The 25,678-nt window shown below is 38.8% G+C and overlaps 4 protein-coding genes across 5 annotated transcripts; 2 read left to right on the forward strand and 2 right to left on the reverse strand.

Annotated features, from left to right (window-relative positions):
- Positions 1-880: 880 nt before the first annotated feature.
- LOC141656909 (uncharacterized) lies at positions 881-6,182 on the forward strand. The gene is made up of 6 exons (XM_074463994.1): positions 881-1,006; positions 1,904-2,294; positions 2,379-2,686; positions 2,791-2,847; positions 4,366-4,817; positions 5,473-6,182. Exons 2-6 carry the CDS (start codon positions 1,936-1,938, stop codon positions 5,782-5,784), a joined length of 1,488 nt encoding a protein of 495 aa, XP_074320095.1. The 5' UTR covers positions 881-1,006; positions 1,904-1,935; the 3' UTR covers positions 5,785-6,182.
- Positions 6,183-9,409: 3,227 nt separating this feature from the next.
- LOC141656910 (stearoyl-[acyl-carrier-protein] 9-desaturase, chloroplastic-like) lies at positions 9,410-17,448 on the reverse strand. Its single transcript, XM_074463995.1, has 3 exons — positions 17,203-17,448; positions 10,328-10,832; positions 9,410-10,136 (listed from the first exon to the last, which is right to left on the reverse strand). The coding sequence occupies exons 1-3, from the start codon at positions 17,322-17,324 to the stop codon at positions 9,576-9,578; spliced, it is 1,188 nt and encodes a 395-aa protein (XP_074320096.1). The 5' UTR covers positions 17,325-17,448; the 3' UTR covers positions 9,410-9,575.
- A 1,124-nt stretch (positions 17,449-18,572) lies between these two features.
- Positions 18,573-20,404, forward strand: LOC141656906 (uncharacterized). Its single transcript, XM_074463993.1, has 2 exons — positions 18,573-19,033; positions 19,606-20,404. Exons 1-2 carry the CDS (start codon positions 18,611-18,613, stop codon positions 19,915-19,917), a joined length of 735 nt encoding a protein of 244 aa, XP_074320094.1. The 5' UTR covers positions 18,573-18,610; the 3' UTR covers positions 19,918-20,404.
- Positions 20,405-20,837: 433 nt separating this feature from the next.
- LOC141656911 (stearoyl-[acyl-carrier-protein] 9-desaturase, chloroplastic) lies at positions 20,838-24,387 on the reverse strand. 2 transcript variants are annotated; one of them, XM_074463996.1, is made up of 3 exons: positions 24,038-24,387; positions 21,822-22,326; positions 20,838-21,629 (listed from the first exon to the last, which is right to left on the reverse strand). In XM_074463996.1, the coding sequence occupies exons 1-3, from the start codon at positions 24,157-24,159 to the stop codon at positions 21,069-21,071; spliced, it is 1,188 nt and encodes a 395-aa protein (XP_074320097.1). In that variant the 5' UTR covers positions 24,160-24,387; the 3' UTR covers positions 20,838-21,068. The 2 variants fall into 2 exon arrangements, with proteins under 2 accessions (XP_074320097.1, XP_074320098.1); XM_074463997.1 differs by having other exon boundaries at positions 21,822-23,413; positions 23,622-24,224.
- Between the last annotated feature and the right edge of the window lie 1,291 nt (positions 24,388-25,678).

Here is a 25,678-nt window from a genome sequence, read left to right on the forward strand (position 1 = left end):
TCATTAACTCGATTTGTGATGATTTTTTTTTATTTGGTTGGTATTTAGCGGATACGGTGTTGACATTTGGGCTGATTTAGTTACGAGGCTAGATCATTAACTCGGTTTATAAATTGAGACTTTGCTTTCGTTAATTTACTCTTTTATAAAAATAATTATAAAAAATTTAATCATACAACAATGACGTGACATTAAAATTATATACTCCCTCCATTTTAATTTGCATTTGCTTAAAATACCCTCATAAAGAATAAAAGAGACTAACAAACGATTAGGACGAATAGAGAAATAGACTACGCATATTATAATTCAAATTTATTATCGAAATAAGCAACAAGGAAATCTTATTTACAAATAAATATGTGGATATTTGTAATATATTTAAACGGCTGATATTCACTATAACAAAACTCTTAAATACCTATTTATTTAGATGAACAATTGAACAATTAATCATGTGCAATTATATTTGCACGACTTTGAAACTTTAACACGATATATCGTTTTAATTCAGTGTCATTCAAATTTTAATCAAAAAAATTACGGCTAACTATTAAAGGATCGACTACCATATACTCAAAAATATATTTAAAAAGACAACCCGTGCATTTCGTGCACGGGATTAAAACTAGTATTGATTTAAATGAAAAACCAAAAACTGAAATTACGGTTAAGAAAAACCATTTAAGATTTTAAGATCACCTTACACGAGACTTTGTGCAACTTAAGTATACAACCCTATAACCTTAAACTCTCCTTACAATTATTCTTTTTCCAATTCCAATGTCAAGTAAAACCGTTTTACCAAAGAATTTTTCGTATCTTAAATTAGAGTAAAACCGTCTCACCAAAGAGTTAAAGTAATCGTACAGATTAACTTTTTCTTCAATCGAGAGACAACCTCCTCTTGTTGTTTCCCTCCTTTGTAGTAGTAGCCGCCGAGGTGCCCAACATACATACTTGCCTCCTTCCCTCCATTGTCTTCCTTCCGCCATTTTTACATCTCGTAACTTTCTTCCCTCTTCTTCTTCTTACATTCTTTTCGCTTTATAATCTTATAATTCACTCTTCTTTACTCTTAACTGTATGAATTCTCCTGTTGTTTTTATTTTTTTAGCAGAACTTTCACTTGATTTATTGTAATGTATGAATTTCAGCTTTCTTTGATGTTTTTTTGGTGCATTGTGCTGAATTAAGTTCTTATCTTTTGTGGGTTTGTTTTAATTTTCGTGATCGTATTGTTTTTTTTTATTGTTGCAAGACTAAATGACATGTATATGAAAGGTGTAATCACTGTAATGTAATAGAGGAGGCGCATGATTTTATATCATGTTTGTTTACGATTATTCGCGGGATTTAATTTCGGGTTTTGATGATTTGGGTTGATTGAATTTCTTGGTTTTTTTTTGTTAGGGGAGCTTGAATTTTTCTTGAGCAAGATTAAAATATTGAATCTTTATTTGTTTTGTTGATTGATATCTATGCTGTAATGTTTTCGTATGGAAATCTTACATGGTGGTTGAATACCTGAATTGCCGTCTATGGTGGTGGAGCTTGGGAAAAGAGGGGGGAGGGGGGGGGGGGGGGGAACAGGAGCGCTCGTCCCTGCTAGAGGATGGAAAATTCGGAATTTTTAGTTAGAATTTAGGAACTTATTCTTCGAGTTCACCTTGTACCATTACTCGTTCACCTTGTTCAATTTTTTTCGTCCCCCCAACTCCCAAAGTCCAAAATTTGGCTTTGCCACTGGCAGTAAGAACAAGTTCATGGTTCTTATATAGGTGTTCCCATGGCTATATCTCAAATGTATCAGTTTGCCTCTCTTAAATTTTGCTGTATGCAATTTCTTAGTTTTTTTGGCACGACTAATCGTTGTTAACTATCAATACTAAACTATGTATAGAATTGTTTTCTGGGAAGGTGGTAGATGCGATAATGACGCCTGTAGCTTGTGACAAGTCTAAAAGTTCTGTCACCATACCAAAGGGTAGGGCGAACATGAGCTATGAGGACACTCTCCGTGAAATGGAAGCTTTCCTGGATGGAAGGCTTCAGAATCCTCTAATGGGTCAGGAGCCTTACGTTGATATCACAGAAATTTCAAACTCAAGTGCCATTAAGCTGCCTGAAGTCTTTGATCCAGATGCTACAGAGAATTCTAGCTCCTTTGGTGATACTACATCGAGAAGTGCTATTACATCTGTAGCCAGTGATGCCGAGGTCGAGTCAGAATTTCGTGCTGACAATGAGTTGGGTTCTATGTTTGACAGTTATAGTAGTATCTTCCCAACAAGGTATCTATATCAAGCCCATTAATTATAAAAGTAATAAAACTAGTGTTCATGTCAGATGCTTGATCCTCTGTCACTACTTAATAGGAGAAAAAAATTGACAACTCAATGGAGGAATTTCGTAAGGCCCCTCATGTGGAGGTGCAAATGGACGGAATTGAAGATCAAGGAATTGGAGTCACAAGCACTAAAATATACCCGGGAGCTTGAACCAAATCATGAAACAAAAATGTTAGAACTACAACAACAAACATCAGACTTCTGTTCAAGATCGGTTCCCTTTGTCAGCCATTCTGCCAGGAAGAAAGCGATGAAAAGAAGAAAGAGAAAACGCGTGGAAAACATCACTGATATATCATCATATATGTCTCATCACCAACTTTTCTCTTATCTTGGTACATATCTTTTGTATGTTTGCAGTATTGTTTAGCTCTTCAATACGATTCCGTGTAAAACTTGTGAACTTTCAAATGCTATAATTTTATCTGTTCAATTGCAGAAAATAAGAAGGCTGATCCAGATAGCGCAGCAACACCTGAAGATGATTGTAATAAAGGTAATGATTCTGATTTTGTCTCTTAATGGCTTATTACTGAGGAAAACTATTACCATCTTTTTTTGTATTCTACCTGAAATTTGATTCGTATTTTGTAATATGGGATATATGGGATATATGGCCGTCTCTTAGTTTTCTGTTCTTTTTGTTCCTCTTAAGGGAAGATATGGCCGTCTCTTAGTTTTCTGTTTTTTTTCCCCTCTTAAGAGAAGATTCAACCATTTAAGTCGTGCTCTGGGTCCTGGGAAACATTAATTTTCTGACCAATAAACGTTGTTATATAATATGCATCTCTTTACGATGAACAAAAATGTTTCAAATCCTTTCAATCCCAAGAACAGAGATGGTGACTACAGTTTAGTGTTCTTGGGATTAGGACACCAATTTTGCGAGTAGTATCAGTTCACCAATTTTGCTGTGTTTAAATTAGAACCGAGATATGTTTTTGATAGGTGGATTTACACTGCTACTAGCCTACTACGTGTATATATATATAGCCTGAATATGTTTATACAAGGAAAAAGAACTAAATATTTAGGTCCCGACTCTTTGAATATTCTCGATTATATGCAAACTGGAATGCCCATAAAGTTATGGAATTGTGCAAGGTGATTGAAAGTTGAGATAAATCCCATAGTTCTCTTCTGCTGAGCATATGAGGGCAAGTATCGAATATGAATACTGTTTCTGGTTTGAATAATGGTGCCTGAAATGTTGATGTATTGCTGTCTCAAGTGTTGCATATTACATATCAGCTATGTCTAGATTGAAGCTATGTCAAGGACAAAATTCTACTAGTGACTTAAGACTATATGAAAGAGTAGCATTTAATCACTATGATGCCGTAAATTATGAGGGGGCGATGATGCTGTTTTGAGATTCCTGAAAGAGGCCTAATTAGGCTCACGGGGTTTTCGATTTTCCTAAGGTAGGCCTGGGTATTGAACTTGATTAAACAGAACTGTTCTATACTTGTATTGTCCTCCGTGGGTCTGTTCCCTCCTTTGTTACATACCTGAATTTGGAACTCTGTACCTGGGCATGCTTGTTTGTGGCCGAGCCTCAGACACTAAAGTAAGAGTACTCGTATACAGAAATTTGTAAATAGTTGTAGGAGAGAGTATTGCTCTGCCCTGACAATGATCCATATAGTGACAAGGTTGGACATGTGAATGTAACTATATTTATCTTTTGAAGGCATTTAAAGGTATTGCCATGGCAAATAAGGCAACCCTAGTTCCTTATAAATCTAGACTCAATTCCTATTAGAATTGATCTTAGGCTTCACAAGCTCTTGCACTAAACATTTGGGTTACCCTATTTTTGGCCCTACATAACCATTCATTTCAATGATGTTTTATTCCATTTTATTCAAGTAGGTAGTCGCTTCAAACTGACGTTTTGACTGTTGGCATTTTTAAAACACAGTATCGAGGACCGTATCTAATCAATTCAAGTTTATCTTTTCTGATATTGAAACCGATCTGTAATATTTCTTTGTGGGGATGCTTGTTTCAGACGTATATTCTAAGAACGATGAGCTTAACATGGATGACGATTGGCTGAAAGATGACGACGATTCCATGGAACAGATTCTGCGACAGATAGAAACAGTTCAGTGTCAAGTTCACGGTCTTAGAAACCATCTGGATCTGATCATGTTGAAAAATGGTGTCAAGTTCTCTTCCTCGGAAAATCTTAGCCTTCTTGTGCCTTATGATGGTCAGACAAGTGCTGCACAGAGCCCTGCTTTCTCAGCTGGTAATGGTGACAATATGTCTCTTGGTGCCAAATATTCTCCTAAGAGCTTATTGGATTTTGATATTGGGGACCTAGGTTTACCTGAGAACATCGACTCTGGTTACGCTGACGGCACTCAGATTCCCGACGTAATAGAAAGTACTGTAGGTCTACTGTCTGCTGCTGATGTCACACCACATCAACCACAAATTGTGGAGTCGGCTGAAAATGTGAGACTTCTTTCATGACCTTATTCGATTTTATATGAGACTGTATGTTATGCTCAGTTTTATTCTTTCGGATTCACTACATATCCAAATAGTGCAAGTTTTTAGAAAGAGTCAAGTCAGAAGGGTATATATGTCAAGTTGATGGAGAACGCCAAGTAAAAGCAAATGGATGGACAGTGGATCCCTCGTACTTTCGAGAGGGTAGTTTTTATCATGCTACACTGCTACAGTAACATTCCCATAAGGGAAATGTGGCGAATTGATTTAAACGCCAAGTATATTACCAAACTACCAAAGTTGCAATTCTTTTATCGGTTTGATGGTTGCTCTTGTTAACGGTTACATCATTTCTTGACGGTTCTTTTATTTCATTTATCTTGCTCATTATGCAATATTTGTTTTTGTTTTTTTTTTACCAACACTCATCGAACATACTGTGTTTTCATTGCATCGCCACTTCATATTCATGGTTCTATATGGCAATTAATGTTGGCCAACCCTATCTTATTCCTTTATAAACACTAGTTATATTTTTATTTCTTTTCCAAATTTTTATTTATTCCTTAATTCAGTTACAAGGTTAATAAGATGGTCTCACTTGTAAACAGAGAGCTCATATAAGTTTGTAACTAGTATCTTCTGTTATTGTCTGCAGATTTTGGATAATTCTCTGATGCAAGTCAATATCATGCCAGAAGAGAACCCGCCTCTTGGAATTGTTGACCATTTAACCGGTAACAGAGAGCTTCAAGAACCGGAACTGACAGATGTGAAAATTTTAGTCCTCCCGTCTAAATCAAAATTAGCACCAGATACCATGGTTGGAGATGACATTTCTTTTCCAAAATCCTCAGCCCTAAAACTTTGCATAACAAAAGACGTTCCTCCTAAGAACAAAAAAAAGCGAGGTGAGCGCAAAGCTGCGCCGGGAGGGTGGAATCTGAAATGTGAGCCTGATACAAATTAAGTTCCTTTTGTTCAGGTAGATGAGGAGAATGTACACACATTGACCATTTCACATATAGGAGATCATGATCATGATCACGAGTCAGGATCATTTCCTGTTTTTCTTTCCGAAGAGGGGAGATGGAGAGAACTAAATGGAGAGGATTGTGGCTCCATGATCATTAGAGGCATTAGTTATCCAAGATGGTGCTTTGCTTCAAGGCCTCAAGGGGTCCTTACCGCCCGATTTTACTGCATGCCATCATCTCATATTCTCCGGCGATGACGACGAAAATTTTGTTGTAGAAGATCTTTTTGTTTCTTTTCCAAGTTGTTAAATTGTTCTTGTTGGTTTTGTTATTTAAATGGATTGGTGTTATTCTTATTGGTATTAATCATCACCTCCGTCATCATCCTTAATTCCTTGGTCGTGCATGTGTATTGATGCTTTTCGACAGTGGCTAGGACCCTTGGAGGTGTCCGTGTGTCAGCATTTGTTGGTGCGTGTTGACGGTGTTTGCTTGTGGGTGAGTTGAGGGGGCGGTTGGTTGTGAGATATCGGAAATTGCTCAAAGTCGTGGGTGAAGCGAGAGGCTGGTTGTTGGTGAGGCTGAAAGTAGCAAGGAGGTGCTGATGATGTGATAACTGAACTATAGTAAGGGCAAAAATGTAATTTCCTTGCTTGAATTTAATTGTATTCGATTATGATGTGTGCGCAATGATTTATTTAACTTCCATCTAAAAACAAACGGAATAAGTTCAAAAAACAAACGAGTAACATAATGTCAGAAACTTGTCATACGTGTTTTTCAAAAGGGACGTCTACAATTAGATATCGCGGTAATAGACGTGACATGATCACTTTCAAAATTGCCATAAAACATCATGTTTAAGAAACACAAGACAGACTTATTGGCATATCGTGGGGCCGTCTGTAGTCCGTCAGGTGTTGAATATTCTTAATGGTGTGCCGATGACAGGTAATCTGAATCTTACTCATATTGTTTTAATACCTAAGAAGAAAGCGCCGGACAAGATAGTGGATTTTAGGCCTATTAGCTTATGTAATGTTCTGTATAAGATCGTCTCGAAGGTTTTAGCTAATAGGTTGAAGGTGTTTTTAGGGAGTATTGTTTCTGAAAATCAGAGTGCATTCACACCTGGCCGTGTTATTACGGATAATATTCTTTTGGCTTTCGAGATGTTTCATTTTACGAAAAATTCGAGAGGTGGGGGAGGGCATATGGCCCTCAAATTGGATATGTCTAAGGCATATGATAGGGTCAAATGGTCTTTTCTGGAGGAGCTCTTGCGGAGTATGGGGTTTGATGAGTTATGGGTAGGTCGGGTTATGGAGTGTGTGAGAACGGTTAAGTATGAAGTTCTGGTTAATGGTGCAAATTCTGAGATGTTTAGCCCGAGTAGAGGGCTACGCCAGGGTGATCCGTTGTCACCTTATTTGTTTATATTGTGTGCTGAGGTGTTGTCTAGTCTTCTGAGGAGAGCTGTTGAGGATGGTTCGCTTCATGGTATTCGCTTGTCTGTGTCGACACCGGTTGTGTCTCATTTGCTCTTTGCAGACGATAATATCTTTTTTGTGAAGGCTCATGAGAGGGAAGCTAGGGTGGTGATGGATATTCTTAGGGCATATGAGGAGGCTTCGGGGCAGGTGGTTAATGTGGATAAAACGACGGTTTCATTCAGCAAGGGAACGACTGTAGCAAGGCGTCAACGAGTGGCGGCAGTATTGGGGGTGAGGGTCGTGGAGGTTCAGGAACGGTATTTGGGGTTGCCAAATGTTGTGGGTCACTCGAAACAGGTGGTAACAAGAATTATTAGGGACAAGCTTAGTAAGAAGTTGCAAGGTTGGAGGGGAATGTTACTCAGTAAAGCGGGTCGGGAAGTGTTGATAAAGGCGATCGCCCAATCAATTCCGACATATGCGATGAGTGTTTTTAAATTACCAGCTAACTTTTGTGACGAATTACGTGCTATTGTTTCTAAATTCTGGTGGGGTTCTGAGGGTGGGAAGCGGAAGATGGCGTGGTTAGCTTGGGATAAGCTGTGTCGGCTGAAGGAAAAAGGTGGGTTGGGTTTTCGAGATTTCAATAAATTCAATCGGGCTTTATTGGGTAAGCAAGGATGGCGGCTCATGACGGATAAGTGTTCACTCCTTTCTCGAGTGTTAAAAGGGAAGTATTTCCCTACTACCGACTTTATGGAGCCGAGCTGGGTGTTAACCCGAGTTATACATGGCGGAGTATATGGGAGGCGAGAGATGTGGTCGGTTTAGCTGCAAGGAAGCGGATTGGAAACGGGGTGGGAACACGGGTTTGGCTAGACCCGTGGATCAAGGAGTCGAGGTCCAAGTTTGTTTTATCGCCATTGGGTAATGCGGATGTTAATATGAGGGTGGCGGATTTACTGTTGCCGGATGGGGGAGGGTGGAATCAAGAGGTGTTAGCGGGTTTATTTTTGCCTTTCGAGGTTGAAAGAATTTCGAAGATTCGCCTTAGTAGGAGGGACAATCCGGATGAGTGGTGTTGGGACCTGACGAAGGATGGTAATTACTCCGTGAAGTCGGCTTTTTGGGCACAAGAGGGGGAAGGAGAGGAGTTGATAGAGCAGTCGGATTTTGCACGAGAAAAGTGGTTGTGGAATAAGATATGGAAGGTGCCGGTCCTTCCTCGGATAAAAGTTTTCTTCTGGCAGCTGTGTAATGAAGCTATAGCTACGAAGAGTAATTTAGCTCGTCGGATCAGTGGAGCAGCGGATGGTTGTCCTATTTGCTCGTTTGACGTGAAGACTTGTTTACACGTTGTGCGAGGATGCGATTGGGTTGGGGGAGTTTGGGATGGATTGGGATTGGATACGATGAGGGAAGTTGGGTTTACTATGGTAAGGGAGTGGGGTGAGGTGATTATGGAGGGTGCATCGGTGAAGGAGTGTGTATTGTTGTTGACGGAGTGCTGGGCGATTTGGGAAGCGAGAAATAAGATGATTTTTGAGGGACGAAGGGTGTGTGTGAGTGAGGTGTTATGTAGGGTCCGAGAGTTGGTGGAGGAAATGGAGGAGACGGGGTTGCCTAAGGAGGGTGGAGACGTTTTGGAGGAATGTTGTCCGGAGGAGAGGTGGGCTAGGCCGGCGCAGGGCTATTGTAAAGTTAATGTGGACGCAGGGATATGTGGTCAGGGGGTGGGATTGGGTGCGGTGTGTCGAGATGCAGAGGGAGGAGTGTTGTGGGGTGTGGCGTTACAGCAGCAGGAAGCAAGAGAGCCTCAAGATCTTGAAGCTGAAGCCGTTCTCTTGGGGTTAGCTGAAGCAAGAAGACATGGCGTAAAGAAGGTGGAGCTTAAAAGTGACTGTTTGAACGTGATTCGAGATTTGGAGAGTAGGAGCACTGGCAGGAGCGATATTTTTCAAATTTATGACGATATTCATTATTTATGTTCCTACTTTGAGTCGGTTAAGTTTTTATTTGTTAGACGTAAATTTAATAGTGTGGCTCACGAATTAGCTCATGTGAGGCCCTGGCAGCTAGGGAGAAGAATTTGGTATGGGGATCTTCCTCCAAACATTGCTGAGTTTGTATCGTTTGATTTAGTTAATATACGTTAAAACCCTTGTGGTTTTACTTCAAAAAAAAAAAAAAACACAAGACAGATCAAAATACAATCAACACAATGAATTGACCCGACATTCCAAACTTAAAGACAAGGCAATCGGGTCTACAAAACTACTACAATTGACCCGACTCTTTGCAATAAACCGGTCCATCTTCAAATGTAGTCGTATGACTCGGACCTGATGAACTCAAAGCTGAACTGGTCTATCAAAGATCCAACTGAAAGGAACGGTAGGTGCCTGCTTAGCCCACTCTCGGGCTCTTTCTTCCAGCCTTCTGATTCTCGGTGGAAGACTACAAACATAATCCTGGGCTTTTTGGGCCTCGGATGAAAGTCCAGTAAGCTTCTCGACCTGCCAACGGCCCACTAAGAACTCCAATATGTCAGCATAGTCCCTAGCAGTGTAGACCCCAAGCCTCTTAGCAACAGCGGAAAAATGGTCAAAGAGGTGGTCATCACGGCCATCGTACATAAGGTGAGCTGGCATAACGATCTTCTTCTTCATCATGTCGGCAAAACCCAAGATGGTATCATTAGGGTCGATTTCAAAGAGCTTCTCTACTATCTTGGTATAAGCGGTTTCATGTCGTTTCTCATCTGATGCAATTATGCCACATATTTGTGCCAACTTGAGATCTCCGTGTTCCTTGGCAAGCCTTGCTGTGTTTCCATGGGAAATAAAGGTCGCCCTTTCTTGAAACGATGTGTAAATGAACCCGAGATAAGGGTTGTTTTCGGTCCTAAGGTCCTACATCACGTTAATCAACGAGGTGAGCCATCCAATACAAACATATTCTCAAATGAGACAGGCTCGCACATATTTCAGTGAGACCGCTCTATAAATTGTTTGGTCTTCAATGTAAAAGGTTTGGTTCGTTATACGCTCTGGCTAAAACAGTTGCTATTAGAAAAATACAATTTTAAAGATGCGGAACATACCATTCCTGATCCAATTAGATACTGAATTGTTTTCTCAATGGCTCTCATGTCGACACGACCAGTCAGATAGAGGTACTTGTTGAGAAGATCACCATGCCTATTTTCTTCAGCTGTCCATGCTCTTGTCCAAATAGCCCAAGAAGTAGGGCTTGCCCCCGTTTCATCCCTCATGCCATCCAATGTATTAAGCATTGTCTGGTAAGTTGGAAGTGCTTCCTCTGTAATCATATCCCCGACCAACGCAACATAGTGATCATCTGGGATCTCACTTGCCCTCTCTCTAAGCTCCTTGACCTGGTCATAAAAACCCTCTGATGCGGGATCAGGAAGAAAATCCTGCGGCTGCCAACATTTTTCAACGGGTTTTAAATGGATCAAAAGATTCTCTTCTGCCCAATTTTCCATTGATTTAAATATTTCAATCTTCTCTTGTGGCATGGAATGTGTTACTTGAAGGTGCACTTCACGTGGTGGTGCGAAAGGCTTTTTCAGACTTTCTACTTCCCTATAATGGCAAAAGTATATCATAAGAAGACGGCACAAAATATACCTCGTAATTTTATGAATTTTATCAGCAAGACACAACGCAGATGAAAAGGAATGTGAGGTATATGAAAGTCCAACAATCAGTAAACAAAAAACTCCCAATCGGATAATTTAAGGAACGGGTGTGAGAATGAAGTAGCACAAGGAGTTGGTTAATGACAACCAATCATTGACAAGCACACGGATTGATGACATGGCAGTTAGTTAGAATAGAACAAACTGGAATTGTATATAAACAAGAAACACACTTTGTAATTTATTTATTCATTCATAATCAATACAACTCAGTTTATTTACTCTCTCTCTATAACAACTTTATCTTTCTAGTTTGATCATCATATTCATCAAGCTTCAAGCTCATTCAACAATGGCTTCCTACTGCATGTTTTCACATGGTATCAGAGCAGGTTAATCCTGTCTCTTGATCCAGTATTTCGTTTCTCCTAATCTTGTTGTTTCGATCTTCCTTTGTTCATTCAATCGTTGTTTTAATTAGCTTCGTTTGCGAATTTCTCGCTAAATTCAACAAAATCACAAAATATTCCTTTTCTTCTTGCAAATTTACATTCATCATAAAAATCGAATTTTCAATCAAAAATCAAAATGCCTAACTCAGAGTCTGTTGATCAATCGTCCTATCGCAATCCTTACGATGAGCCGCTTTTCCTCTCTCCATCGGATAATCCGAACATGTCACTTGTTAATTCGCCTTTCAATGGAAAAGATTTCATTAACTGGACTCGCGGAGTTATTCTCGCACTCGGATCAAAGAACAAGGACGGTTTCATTAATGGTGACATCGTTATGCCTGCAATTGGATCAGCTAAACACAAGGCTTGGATGCGTTGTGATTACATGATTAGATGCTGGATTCTCAGCTCTATGACTCCAGAAATTAAGAGTGGATTTCTGTCTGCTAAGTCAGCAAAGCAACTATGGGATGACATTCAGGAACGGTATGGACAATCGAACGCGCCTCTGTTGTTTCAATTGAAGAAAGAATTGCTCAATTTAGGTCAAGATTCTCAATCTGTAGTTGAGTATTATAACAATCTTAAACGTCGTTGGGATGAGATTGAAGAGGTTGAAGGATTTTCTGAGTGTACATGTGGAAAATGTACTTGCAATATTTTGAAGAAAATCGTTGATGCTGCATCTCGTGAGAAAGTGTTGATGTTTCTTATGGGATTGAATGACACATTTGATACACTAAAGACTAATATTCTGTCCATGGATCCTCTTCCAACTGTTAACAAAGTGTACTCATTTGTTCAACAAGTGGAAAGTCAGAAATCTATTTCTATTTTGAATCAACCTGCACAAGATGCTAGTGCGCTTGCAGTTGATAAGTTTGGTACAAACAAAGGTAATTGGAATGTTTGGAGGAGAGATGGAAAGAAGCCTAAATACGAGGAACGTTGGTGTACGCATTGCAAGAAGAAAGGACATACTGTTAGCACGTGCTGGGATCTCAATGAGGATCAAAAGATCAGTTATATGAACAGAAATGGAGGATCATCAGGAACAACTGGAGGAATGTCAAAGTTCAAAAAGCAGAAGTCATACAACAATTTCTCTGCTGCAAATAATGTCGAAGTTCAAGATGACACTCCTTTTGAGTTTCACACCAAGCAGGGACAGTCTAATACCATGGAGCAAGGTTCATCTTCTCATCAGCATGGCAAAATTGGCAAAGCCTTGGTTAATGCAGTCTGTGATCAAGTTCTAAATGCTATGCAAGCAAGATTCAGTGGATCAGTTGATTATTCCACTCCTACTGTCAATTTTGCAGGTTAAATCCTTGCTTCTAATGCTGTCTGCTTTCCAAAGCCGAGTAATGATATAATTGAATGGATTTTAGACTCAGGAGCCTCTAATCATATGTCTTCCCAAAGACATCTTTTCACCAACATTAAGAGATTAGATGCACCTGTTATGGTAGGTCTTCCTGATGGTTCAACCAACATGGTTCAGTTTGTTGGCAATATCAGCATAAGTCCCACAATTGTCCTGTCTGAAGTGTTGTTCATTCCAGATTTCAAGCATAATTTGCTTTCCATAGGAAAGTTAATTTCTCATAATGGCTTAATGATACAATTTAATGCCATTACCTGTGTGATACAGGACCATGAAGACCACATCTTGGCTATAGGGCACAAAGATGGAGGTCTATACAAGTTACAGCACAAGTCCATGCATCACTCTATGCAGCATAGTTTCTTACATAGCTTGAGTCATAATAAGCATGTTGGTGTGTCTTCTGCTAGTGCTGCAGGAAAGACCACGAATGATAATAACATGAGCAATGATGTAGTTCCATCTGAATTTCATTGTATGCTCTGTAATAGTGAAGATAGGTGTAAAGCACATAGTGTTATTGAGCTTATGCATGCTCGTCTAGGTCATACTTCTTATGCTAAGCTGAAATACATTACTGGAATGAAAGATTCAGATTTGAAATCTTATTCGTGTGATACTTGCATCATGGCTAAACTGCATAAACTTCCTTTTGAAAGAGATTATTCTAGGGCTCATGATGCATTTGGCCTTATTCACATTGATTTATGGGGTCCTTATAAGGTTGCTTCCATCACTAGAGCTCATTATTTTTTAACAATTGTTGATGACCACTCTAGAGTTACCTGGACCTTTCTTTTACAAGACAAAACTCAAGTCACTAAGACTGTTGAGAGTTTCTTTAACTAAGTTCATACACAATTTGGAAAGACCATAAAACTGGTCAGAAGTGACAATGGGACTGAGATCATTCAAAGTACTTGTCTGGAGTTGTTTGCTGCTAGAGGAATAATGCATCAGAAAAGTGTTCCTGGGGTTCCCCAACAGAATGGCAGGGTAGAGAGGAAACATCGTCACCTAGTTGAAACAGCTAGGGCAATGATGTTATATGCTAACCTACCTAAGAGATTCTGGGGTGAGTGTTTGTTAGCAGCTACACATGTAATCAACAGACTTCCTACTTCTCTCTTAACCTGGAAGACACCTTATGAACTGTTGCTAGGCAGTGTCCCAACCTATGAACACCTTAGAACTATTGGTTGTCAGTGTTTTGCTCTCATTCCCAGGAGCAAGAGAGATAAGTTTCAGGCTAAAGGGAGAAAGTGTTTATTTTTGGGATATCCTCATGGCCAGAAAGGTTACAAACTTTTTGATTTAGAAAATCAAAGGATCATAATCAGTAGGGATGTGGAGTTTCAAGAACATATTTTTCCATATAAGTCAAAATCTCATTCTGAGCCAATCCCTACATCCACTGTTCCTTTTCCTTCTCATGAAGATGAAGCTACTTTATTTCAAGTCACTAATACTTCTCAAAATACTGATGCTCCCTTTAATACAGAAAAAACCATACCTACTACAGATATTCTTTCTCATAGTACTAGTGGGACCACTTCTCAGTCTACACCTAATACTCCAGCTGGTACTCCTATAGTAGCTGTCAGTACTGATAATCACATGCCTGATTCCAGGCAATCTCATAGGGTGAGAAATATTCCACCCAGATTTAAGGATTTTGTTTGCCCTACTCTTCATGCTACTGCTCATAGCTTCTCTATTCTTGATCCCTCTTCTTATCCTCCAACTTTATTGAAATCCCTTAATAATGTCATGAAAATTACTGAACCATCAACTTACAAGCAAGCCAAAGATGATCCTAAATGGGTCACTGCCATGTCCAAGGAGATTGCAGCTCTTGAAGACAATGGTACTTGGGTTATTACTGATTTACCTCAAGGCCATAAACCAATAGGTTCTAAATGGGTGTACAAAATCAAGTACAATCCAGATGGTACAGTGGAAAGATACAAGGCAAGGCTTGTAGCTAAGGGATACAACCAAGTTAAAGGGAAAGACTACAAGGCCACTTTTTCTCCTGTGGCAAAATTTACCACTGTCAGAGTGCTACTGGCAGTTGCTTCCATTCAAAATTGGCCAATCCATCAACTAGACATCAATAATGCCTTCTTGCATTGCTATCTAGATGAGGAAGTTTATATGGTTCCACCTGAGGGTTACATGAAAGCCAACACAGGGCAAGTTTGTCATCTTCGAAGATCCTTGTATGGCTTAAAGCAAGTCTCTCGTCAATGGAATCTTGCTTTAACCAAGCTCCTACTCACTCTGGGATTTAGTCAATCCAAATATGACTATTCCTTGTTCACTAGACAAGTTCAGGGATTGCTCTCCATTGTATTGGTTTATGTAGATGATCTATTATTGACTGGTACTGATGTCAATTTTTTAGCCAAGTTAAAACACAAGCTACATGAATCATTCACCATCAAAGATCTTGGGCACATTCGTTATTTCCTGGGGTTGGAAGTTACCAGAAACTCTGAAGGGTTAGTATTAAATCAACAGAAGTATGTTCAGGATCTGTTGACGGATGCTGGTATGGTAAACTGTAAACCAGCACTCTTTCCTTTGCCCAAGGGTCTACAGTTGAGTGTTGATCAAGGTCCTTTACTTTCTGATCCAGAGAGTTACAGGCGCATCATTGGGAAACTTCTGTACCTCAACCTTACAAGACCTGATTTATCATATGCAACACAACATCTTAGTCAATTTCTTTGCTCTCCAAGGGAGCCTCATATGCAGGCTGTTGTCCATGTTCTCAGATATCTGAAGGGAACAACAGCTGCTGCCCTATTCTATCCTGCCACCAGTGATTTAATTCTTACTGGTTTTTGTGATGCTGATTGGGGCTCTTGCCAGACCACTTGTAGGTCCCTTACAGGACAATGCGTCTTTCTAGGAAGGTCCTTGATTTCTTGGAAAACGAAGAAGCAGAAGACTGTCTCAAAGTCTTCTGCCGAGTCTGAGTATCGGGCTATGTCATACACTGCTGGTGAATTGACTTGGTTGCATGGTCTTCTTGCTTATTTCAGGGTCCTCATACCCTTACCTATTTCCCTTTACTGTGACAACAAGGCTGCCCTCCACATTGCGGCTAATCCTGTCTTTCATGAAAGGACAAAGCACATCAACATTGATTGCCATTATGTCAGGGAAAAATTACAGGCTGGTTTCATATCTACTGCTCATCTTCGTACACATCAACAACTAGCTGATCTCTTAACAAAACCATTAGGACACACTCAACATATGTTCCTAGCTTCCAAGTTGGGACTGCTGTTCTAGAATACACATCCCAACTTGAGGGGGATGTGAGAATGAAGTAGCACAAGGAGTTGGTTAATGACAACCAATCATTGACAAGCACACGGATTGATGACATGGCAGTTAGTTAGAATAGAACAAACTGGAATTGTATATAAACAAGAAACACACTTTGTAATTTATTTATTCATTCATAATCAATACAACTCAGTTTATTTACTCTCTCTATAACAACTTTATCTCTCTAGTTTGATCATCATATTCATCAAGCTTCAAGCTCATTCAACAATGGCTTCCTACTGCATGTTTTCACAACGGGGTAGCAAAAGAAATGCACATATGCCCCGACATGCTCAGCCTGAATCTCAAATTACTAATACCATTCGAAAATTTAATAAATGTATGCACAACTAGCATTTGCTATCAAACAGTACTACATTCTTAACTTCAGGAGAATAAAAATAAATGTTCAACTACCATTATCTATATCACAGAAATGTATAAGACCTAAGTTTCCAAACAAATTTTTGATGAATACAATAAATGCTACTCAATAGACTGCAAAACTTCTGAAAGACTATGTACACGTACACATACAACGGCCGGCCCCCTTCTATGTTATACGATTCATTTAATGATCGCTGCTGTAACTACATTTTAAGCATACAACGATCTTCCAGAAAACCGACTAGATAAATCTCAATGCTGAAGAGCACAGAAAACCAAAGTTGGGAAAATCTCTAATAGAATTACTAATTATTGAATTTAAGAACTAAGATTTAAGCAATTAATTCTTTTATTAAAGATAAACAAATGATTGGGACGAGACGGAGTATACAGTACAAGTACAGTACTAAATAGTGGAGTACTGATCATTTCGCAGTAACAGTATATCAGAGATGCCCATACCAGAAAATCACATTATTATACATGCAAAATCAATAAGATCAGAATTAAAACTGTAAAAGATTCTAACTTTCTATCAAAAAATGGCATTATACAAAAAACCGAACAAATTAATAAACATATTAATCCATTTACAAGAAACATAACATCAGAAAATCCCAATGCCTCAAGGGGTTTCGCAAATTGCGAGATAAAAGGGGTCAGATGTACGCAACTTTACCCGATACTAAAAATAAAACAAAACCCATTAAAAAAATACAAAAAAGAAAGTGAAAGAGAGTTACTTAGGAGAAGGGCTACTAAGAGTAGTAGCCATGATGAATTTAGGAGATCTAAAAGAAGGGAATTTAGGAAAAGTATTAGGACATTGAAATGGTGATGAAATAGGATTAAGATTTAGAGACATTTTGATTAATGTTTGTTTGTTGAAATTTGTTTGTTGTGTTTGTAACAACAGTTGTTGTTGTTGTTGTTCTTGGGCTGTTGTTTGAGTATGAAGGGTTTGGTTATTGTTGTGACCACAACCACACAAAGTTGGAAAGACAAGTGGAACAGACACTCAAAAGTCTGACTCAAACTTGAAGTTTTTGCTCCACTTTCCTACCAAAATCCACGTTAAATGATGACAAAATTGACAAATGAAGCCCACATATTAGGTTTGTCTGCAATGCCTCTGATGTTGTTGTTGTTGTATATGCAAAGTGGAATGCCCTTGAAGTTATGGAATTGTGCAAGGTAATTGAAAGTTGAGACAAATCCTATAATTCGCTCCTGCTGAGCATATGAGGGCAAATGTCGAATATGAACACTGTTTGTGGTTTGAATATTGGTGCCTGAAATGTTGATATTGCTGTCTCAAGTATTGCATATTTACATATCAGCCATGTCTAGATTGAAGCTAATGTAGTGTGCTTATGTTACTGGAATTGAAATGTTGTCAAGGACATATTTCTATTAGAGACTTTAAAGGCTATATGAAAAGAGTAGCATTTAATCACTATGATGCCGTTAATTATCATGGGACGATGACTCTGTTTTGAGATTCGTGAAAGAGGCCTAATTAGTCTTACACGGGGTTTTCGATTTTCCCAAGGTAGACCCATGTATTGAACTTGATTGAACAGAACTGCTCTATTGTCCTCCATGGGTCTGTTACCTCCTTCATTACATACCTAAACTTGGAACTCTATCTGGGGATGCTTGTTTGGGGCGGAGCCTCAGACACTAAAGTAAGAGTAAGAGTACTCGTATACAGAAATTTGTAAATAGTTGTAGGAGAGAGTATTGCTCTGCCCTGACAATGATAGTGACAAGGTTGGACATGTGAATGTAACTATATTTCTTTTTTGAAGGCATTTAACGGTATTGCCATGGAAAATAAGGCAACCCCAGTTCTTTATAAATCTAGACTCAATTCCTATTAGAATTGATCTTAGGCCCACGGGCATTTGGGTTACCCTTTTGGCTCTACATAACCATTCATTTCAATGATGTTTTATTCCATTTTATTCGAGTAGTTAGCTGCTTCAAAGTTCAAACTGACGTCTTGACTATTGGCATTTTTAAAACACAATATCAAGGATCATATCTAATCAATTCAAGTTTATCTTTTCTGATATTGAAACCGATCTCTAATATTTCTTTGTGGGGATGCTTGTTTCAGATGTATATTCTAAGAACGATGAGCCTAACATGGATGACGATTGGCTGAAAGATGACGACGATTCCATGGAGCAGATTCTGCGACAGATAGAAACAGTTCAGTGTCAAGTTCACGGTCTTAGAAACCATCTGGATCTGATCATGTTGAAAAATGGTGTCAAGTTCTCTTCCTCGGAGAATCTTAACCTTCTTGTGCCTTATGATGGTCAGACAAGTGCTGCACAGAGCCCTGCTTTCTCAGCTGGTAACGGTGACAATATGTCTCTTGGTGCCAAATATTCTCCTAAGAGCTTGTTGGATTTTGATATTGGGGACCTGGGTTTACCTGAGAACATCGTCTCTGGTTACGCTGACGGCACTCAGATTCCCGACATAATAGAAAGTACTGTAGGTCTACTGTCTGCTGCGGATGTCACACCACATCAACCACAAATTGTGGAGTCTGCTGAAAATGTGAGGCTTTTTTCATGAGTTTATTCGGTTTTATATGATACTGTATGTTATACTCAGTTTTATTCTTTCGGATTCACTACATATCCGAATAGCGCAAGTTTTTAGAAAGAGTCAAGTCAGAAGGGTAGTTTTTATCCTGATACAGTAAAAAGCAAATGGATGGACAGTGGAGCCCTCGTAGTTTCGCGAGGGTAGATTATCCTGCTACATTTACATTCCCAAAAAGGGAAATGTGGCGAATTGGTTTAAATGGCCAAAAAAAGGGCGGTGAATTCAAATGAATGGATGGAGTAATATTGTGATAAACCTTAAAAGTATATTACCAAATTACCAAAGTTGCAATTCTTTTATCGATGTGATTGTTGTTGCTCTTGTTAATTGTTGCATTTTTTTCTTGAATCAGCTCATTATTGCAATATTTTTTAATTTTTTTTTAACCAATACTCCTCGAACATACTCTGTGTTTTCTTTGCATCGCCACTTCATATTCAGTTACGAGGTTAATGAGATGGTCTCACTTGTAAACCATCTCATGTAAGTTTGTAACTAATATCTTGTGCTATTGTCTGCAGATTTTGGATAATTCTCTGATGCAAGTCAATATCATGCCAGAAGAGAACCCGCCTCTTGGAATTGTTGACCATTTAACCGGTAACAGAGAGCTTCAAGAACCGGAACTGACAGATGTGAAAATTTTAGTCCTCCCCTCTAAATCAAAATTAGCACCAGATACCATGGTTGGAGATGACATTTCTTTTCCAAAATCCTCAGCCCTAAAACTTTGCATAACAAAAGATGTTCCTCCTAAGAACAAAAAAAAGCGAGGAGAGCGCAAAGCTGCACCGGGAGGGTGGAATCTGAAATGTGAGCCTGATACAAATTAAGTTCCCTTTGTTCAGGTAGATGAGGAGAATGTACACTCATTGACCATTTCACATATTGGAGATCATGTTCATGATCACGAGTCAAGATCATTTCCGTTTCTCTTCAATTCAACATCTCCATAACTTATCAATGGTTGAGACTTTATTAGAGATCTCCATTTCCTGTTTTTCTTTCCCAACAAATCACTCATTAACTAGTAATGAAGCGAAGAAAACTAAATGGAGAGGATTGGTTATCCAAGATGATCATTAGAGGGATTAGTTATCCAAGATGGTGCTTTGCTTCAAGGCCTCAAGGGGTCCTTACCGCCCGATTTTACTGCAGGCCATCATCTCACATTCTCCGGCGATGATGATGAAAATTTTGTTGTAGAAGATCTTTTTGTTTCTTTTCCAAGTTGTTAAATTGTTCTTGTTGGTTTTGTTATTTAAATGGATTGGTGTTATTCTTATTGGTATTAATCATCACCTCCGTCATCATCCTTAATTCCTTGGTCGTGCATGTGTATTGATGCTTTTCGACAGTGGCTAGGACCCTTGAAGGTGTCCGTGTGTCAGCATTTGTTGGTGCGTGTTGATGGTGTTTGCTTGTGGGTGAGTTGAGGGGGCGGTTGGCTGTGAGATATCGGAAATTGCTCAAAGTTGTGGGTGAAGCGAGGGGCTGGTTGTTGGTGAGGCTGGAAGTAGCAAGTAGCAAGTGAGGTGGTGCTGAACTGAGAACTGAGAACTAGAGTAAGGGCAAAACTGTAATTTCCTTGCTTGAATTTAGTTGTATTCGATTATGATGTGTACGCAACAATTTATGTATACTTTCATCTAGAACAAACGGAATAAGTTCAAAAAAACAAACGAGTAACTTAATGTCAGAAACTCGTCAATCGTCATACGTGTTTTTTAAAAGGGACGTCTACAATTAGATATCACGGTAATAGACGTGACATGATCACTTTCAAAATTGCCATAAAACATCATGTTTAAGAAACACAAGACAGATCAAAATACAATCAACACAATGAATTGACCCGACATTCCAATCTTAAAGACAAAGCAATCGTATCTACAAAACTACTACAATTGACCCCCGACTCCTTGCAATAAACCGGTCCATCTTCAAATGTAGTCGTATGACTGATGACTCGTACCTGATGAACTCAAAGCTGAACTGGTCTATCAAAGATCCAACTGAAAGGAACGGTAGGTGCCTGCTTTGCCCTCTCTCGGGCTCTTTCTTCCAGCCTTCTGATTCTCGGTGGAAGACTACAGACATAATCCTGAGCTTTTTGGGCCTCGGATGAAAGTCCAGTAAGCTTCTCGACCTGCCAACGGCCCACTAAGAACTCCAATATGTCAGCATAGTCCCTAGCAGTGTAGACTCCGAGCCTCTGAGCAACAGCGGAAAAATGGTCAAAGAGGTTGTCATCACGGCCATCGTACATAAGGTGAGCTGGCATAGCGATCTTCTTCTTCATCATGTCGGCAAAACCCAAGATGGTATCATTAGGGTCGATTTCAAAGAGCTTCTCTACTATCTTGGTATAAGCGGTTTCATGTCGTTTCTCATCTGATGCAATTATGCCACATATTTGTGCCAGCTTGAGATCCCCGTGTTCCTTGGCAAGCCTTGCTGTGTTTCCATGGGAAATAAACGTTGCCCTTTCTTGGAACGATGTGTAAATGAAACCGAGGTAAGGGTTGTTTTCGGTCCTAGGGTCCTACATCAGGTTAATCAGTGAGGTGAGCCATCCAATACAAACATATTCTCAAATGAGACAGGCTCGCACATATTTCTAGTGAGACCGCTCTATAAATTGTGCGGTCTTCAATGTAAAAGGTTTGGTTCGTTATACGCTCTGCCTAAAACAGTTGCTATTAGAAAAATACAATTTTAAAGATGCGGAACATACCATTCCTGACCCAATTAGATACTGAATTGTTTTCTCAATGGCTCTCATGTCGACACGACCAGTGAGATAGAGATACTTGTTGAGAAGATCACCATGCCTATTTTCTTCGGCTGTCCATGCTCTTGTCCAAATAGCCCAAGAAGTAGGGCTTGCCCCGCTTTCATCCCTCACGCCATCCAATGTATTAAGCATTGTCTGGTAAGTTGGAAGTGCTTCTTCTGTAATCATATCCCCGACCAACGCAACGTAGTGATCATCTGGGATCTCACTTGCCCTCTCTCTGAGTTCCCTGACCTGGTCATAAAAACCCTCTGATGCGGGATCAGGAAGAAAATCCTGCGGCTGCCAACATTTTTCAACGGGTTTCAAATGGATCAAGAGATTCTCTTCTGCCCAATTTTCCATTGATTTAAATATTTCAATCTTCTCTTGTGGCATGGAATGTGTTACTTGAACGTGCACTTCACGGGGTGGCGCAAAAGGCTTTTTCAGACTTTCTACTTCCCTATAATGGCAAAAGTATATCATAAGAAGACGGCACAAAATATGCCACGTAATTTTATCAGCAAGACACAACGCAAATGAAAAGGAATGTGAGGTATATGACCGAGATTTCTAAACACAGATGAGTTAACGGAAATGCTAGAAAGTCCAACCATCAGTAAACAAAAAACTCCCAATCAGATAATCTAAGGAACGGGGTAGCAAAAGAAACGCACAATCACACATACGCCGACATGCGCACCCTGAATCTCAAATTACTGATACCATTCGAAAATCAATCACAGGGTTAACAAATGATAAGCAGATAACTTTTTTACAACACTTTAGCCTAATGACACAACGGCTCACTAGTGACTGACTTTGGCAAATCAAGCTCTACCCTAGTTGAATTCTAATTACCTATTCGCAATAAATAGTTACTCTCTAGTAAAAATGTGAGGATGTATACAGTAACCCGCCAACTGAAGCAAACTTTTACTGTGTACATCCTCACATACTCCTATCATTTAAATGACAAACCCAGGTGACTGAAAAGTGCCCGAAGCACAGAAACCTAAAACATCGATAACAATCAACATCAACATCGATCCCAACTGTGAGTTTCGACATCTTGATTACCATAAATAAGCCTTCTTTCATAATCTGTTCACAAAATTTAATAAATGTATGCACAAGTCACAACTAGCATTTGCCATCAAACAGTACTACACTCTTAACTTCAGGAGAATAAAAATAAATGTTCAACTACCACTATCTATATCACAGAAATGTATAAGACCCAAATTACCAACAAATTTTTGATGAATACAATAAATGCTACTGAATAGACTGCAAAACTTCTGAAAGACCATTTACACGTACACGTACAACGGCCGGCCCCATTCTATGTTATACGATTCATTTAATGATCGCTACTGTAACTACATTTTAAGCATACAACGATCTTCCACAAAACCGACTAGATAAATCTATTCCGCACCATCATAAATCTCAATGGTGAAGAGCACAGAAAACTGAAGTTGGGAGAAATCTCAATGTTGTACTTTGTTTTTGGCACAAAGACCAAGGAAAGAGGAATGAGTCAATTACTAAATGACATTCGGAACAAATGGAGTGTAAATGATCAAATTGCTCATCAAGTTTATTCTTAAAATAGAAAGGACAACAATTGGCTCAGACGCGCTAATATGGAAAAGGACAACAAATGACCAGGACAGAGGGAGTAGAAGACATGTTTAAATTCGTCAAGAAATGGTGATAAACATATACTCCCTCCGTCCCAATTTTTTTGTCAACCTTCTTTTATTAAAAATAAACAAATGATTGAGACGGACGGAGTATACAGTACAAGTACAGTACTAAATAGTGGAGTACTGATCATTTCTGAAACTACCAGGTTGCAGTAACAGTATATCAGAGATGCCCATATCAGAAAATCACATTATTATACATGCAAAATCAATAAGATCAGAAGTAAAACAGTAAAAGATTCTAACTTTCTATCAAAAAATGGGATTATACAAAAAACCCAACAAATTAATAAACATATTAATCCATTTACAAGAAACATAACATCAGAAAATCCCAATGCCTCAAGGGGTTTCGCAAAATTGCGAGGTAGAAGAGGTCAGATGTACGCAACCTTACCCGATACTAAAAATAAAACAAAACCCATTAAAAAAATACAAAAAAAGAAAGTGAAAGAGAGTTACTTAGGAGAAGGGCTACTAAGAGTAGTAGCCATGATGAATTTAGGAGATCTAAAAGAAGGGAATTTGGGAAAAGTATTAGGACATTGAAATGGTGATGAAATTGGATTAAGATTTAGAGACATTTTGATTATTGTTTGTTTGTTGAAGTTTGTTTGTTGTGTTTGTAACAACAGTTGTTGTTGTTCTTGGGCTGTTGTTTGAGTATGAAGGGTTTGGTTATTGTTGTGACCACAACCACACAAAGTTGGAAAGACAAGTGGAAGAGACACTCAAAAGTCTGACTCAAACTTTCAGTTTTTGCTCCTCTTTCCTACCAAAATCCACGTTAAATGATGACAAAATTGACAAATGTGTTTTTTAGATTGCCACTGCTTAAGAGTGTGTGTCGGATTTTAATTATCGTACTTTTTATACAAAAAATGAGATGATGTTTCTATAATGGAAAATGAGATGGTCTCATCGGGTAGCACTGATTTCGAGTACTACCAAGGGTAATTTTGTAAATTTTAATGATATTTTAATTATTTTTAAGATTAGTCAAATAAATTACCAAAGGACAGTAATGGAATACTACATCCTTATGTTAAAGAGCTCATTCAACTTATGCCCTATAACAACCGCCATATCCATCTAGCTTTGATGTGCCACCTCCGTAAGTTAATAATACACGCCATTTTTTTTATCTTATATATGAGCGAAACGATGCAAATATTAGAATATGTAAATATTCTAGTGATTTTATTTAATTAAGGTTGAACGATAACGGCTGCAAGTGAAAAAAGTAGCGTCTCCAATAATGAAATTTATGGCTGAAGTCTAGTTTGCTTGTATTAACTAATTGCCTAATTATAGCTAATTCCGTAATCGAGATTGAACATCATGGTCAGATGGACACCAATCATACGATTGCATAAACCTTGTATGAAGAAGTTAAGAAACAAGCAAGAGGTCGTGGAATGTCGTAACTATGTAAATCCCATGGCTAACATTAAGGTGGAGATAAACTAATCTATACAAAAAGCATATATAACATTCGAAAAACGAAAAGGCACACCCCAAATCATAAAACAAGAAACAACAAACATTCTTTTGGGTGAAGAGTAAATAGACAACCGACTAAAAACAATTCACCACGAAATCTTTACAAACATTAAGATATAATCTCGAATTATTATCACCATGATTATTCATCGAGCAAATACTTCTTCATTCATCTCATTGAATTATATACGTTTTCAGATCTCACAACTTGAGATATGGAACCTAGCTCTTGTTGCGTGGGTTGGGCTTGGAACACTGGCGGGAGGGTTGGCTGGGGTGGTTCTTGGGCTCCAAAAACGGTCTTAAGTCTCATGGGCATGAAAACCCACCAACCCACAAGTACCAAGCCCACCCCAGCCAAAAGAATGATTGTAATATAGATGTTCTCCATTTCTTTCGTTTATTATAGCACAAAAATTGCTACAATAATATGAAAGTTTGTACAATTACAATATTTTGTTGTTTTGATGGTAGAAGAATTAGGTTTGTCTCTTATTAAATGGCTACTTGATATGTCATATATATGCATATTATACGTAGATTATAATTGGTCTTTGAGTTAGTATGGCCGGCATTGTTAACTATAGTATCACTATACTA

Source organism: Silene latifolia, chromosome 5 (genome assembly GCF_048544455.1).
Source record: "Silene latifolia isolate original U9 population chromosome 5, ASM4854445v1, whole genome shotgun sequence".
In the NCBI taxonomy this organism is placed as follows: Eukaryota; Viridiplantae; Streptophyta; class Magnoliopsida; order Caryophyllales; family Caryophyllaceae; genus Silene; species Silene latifolia.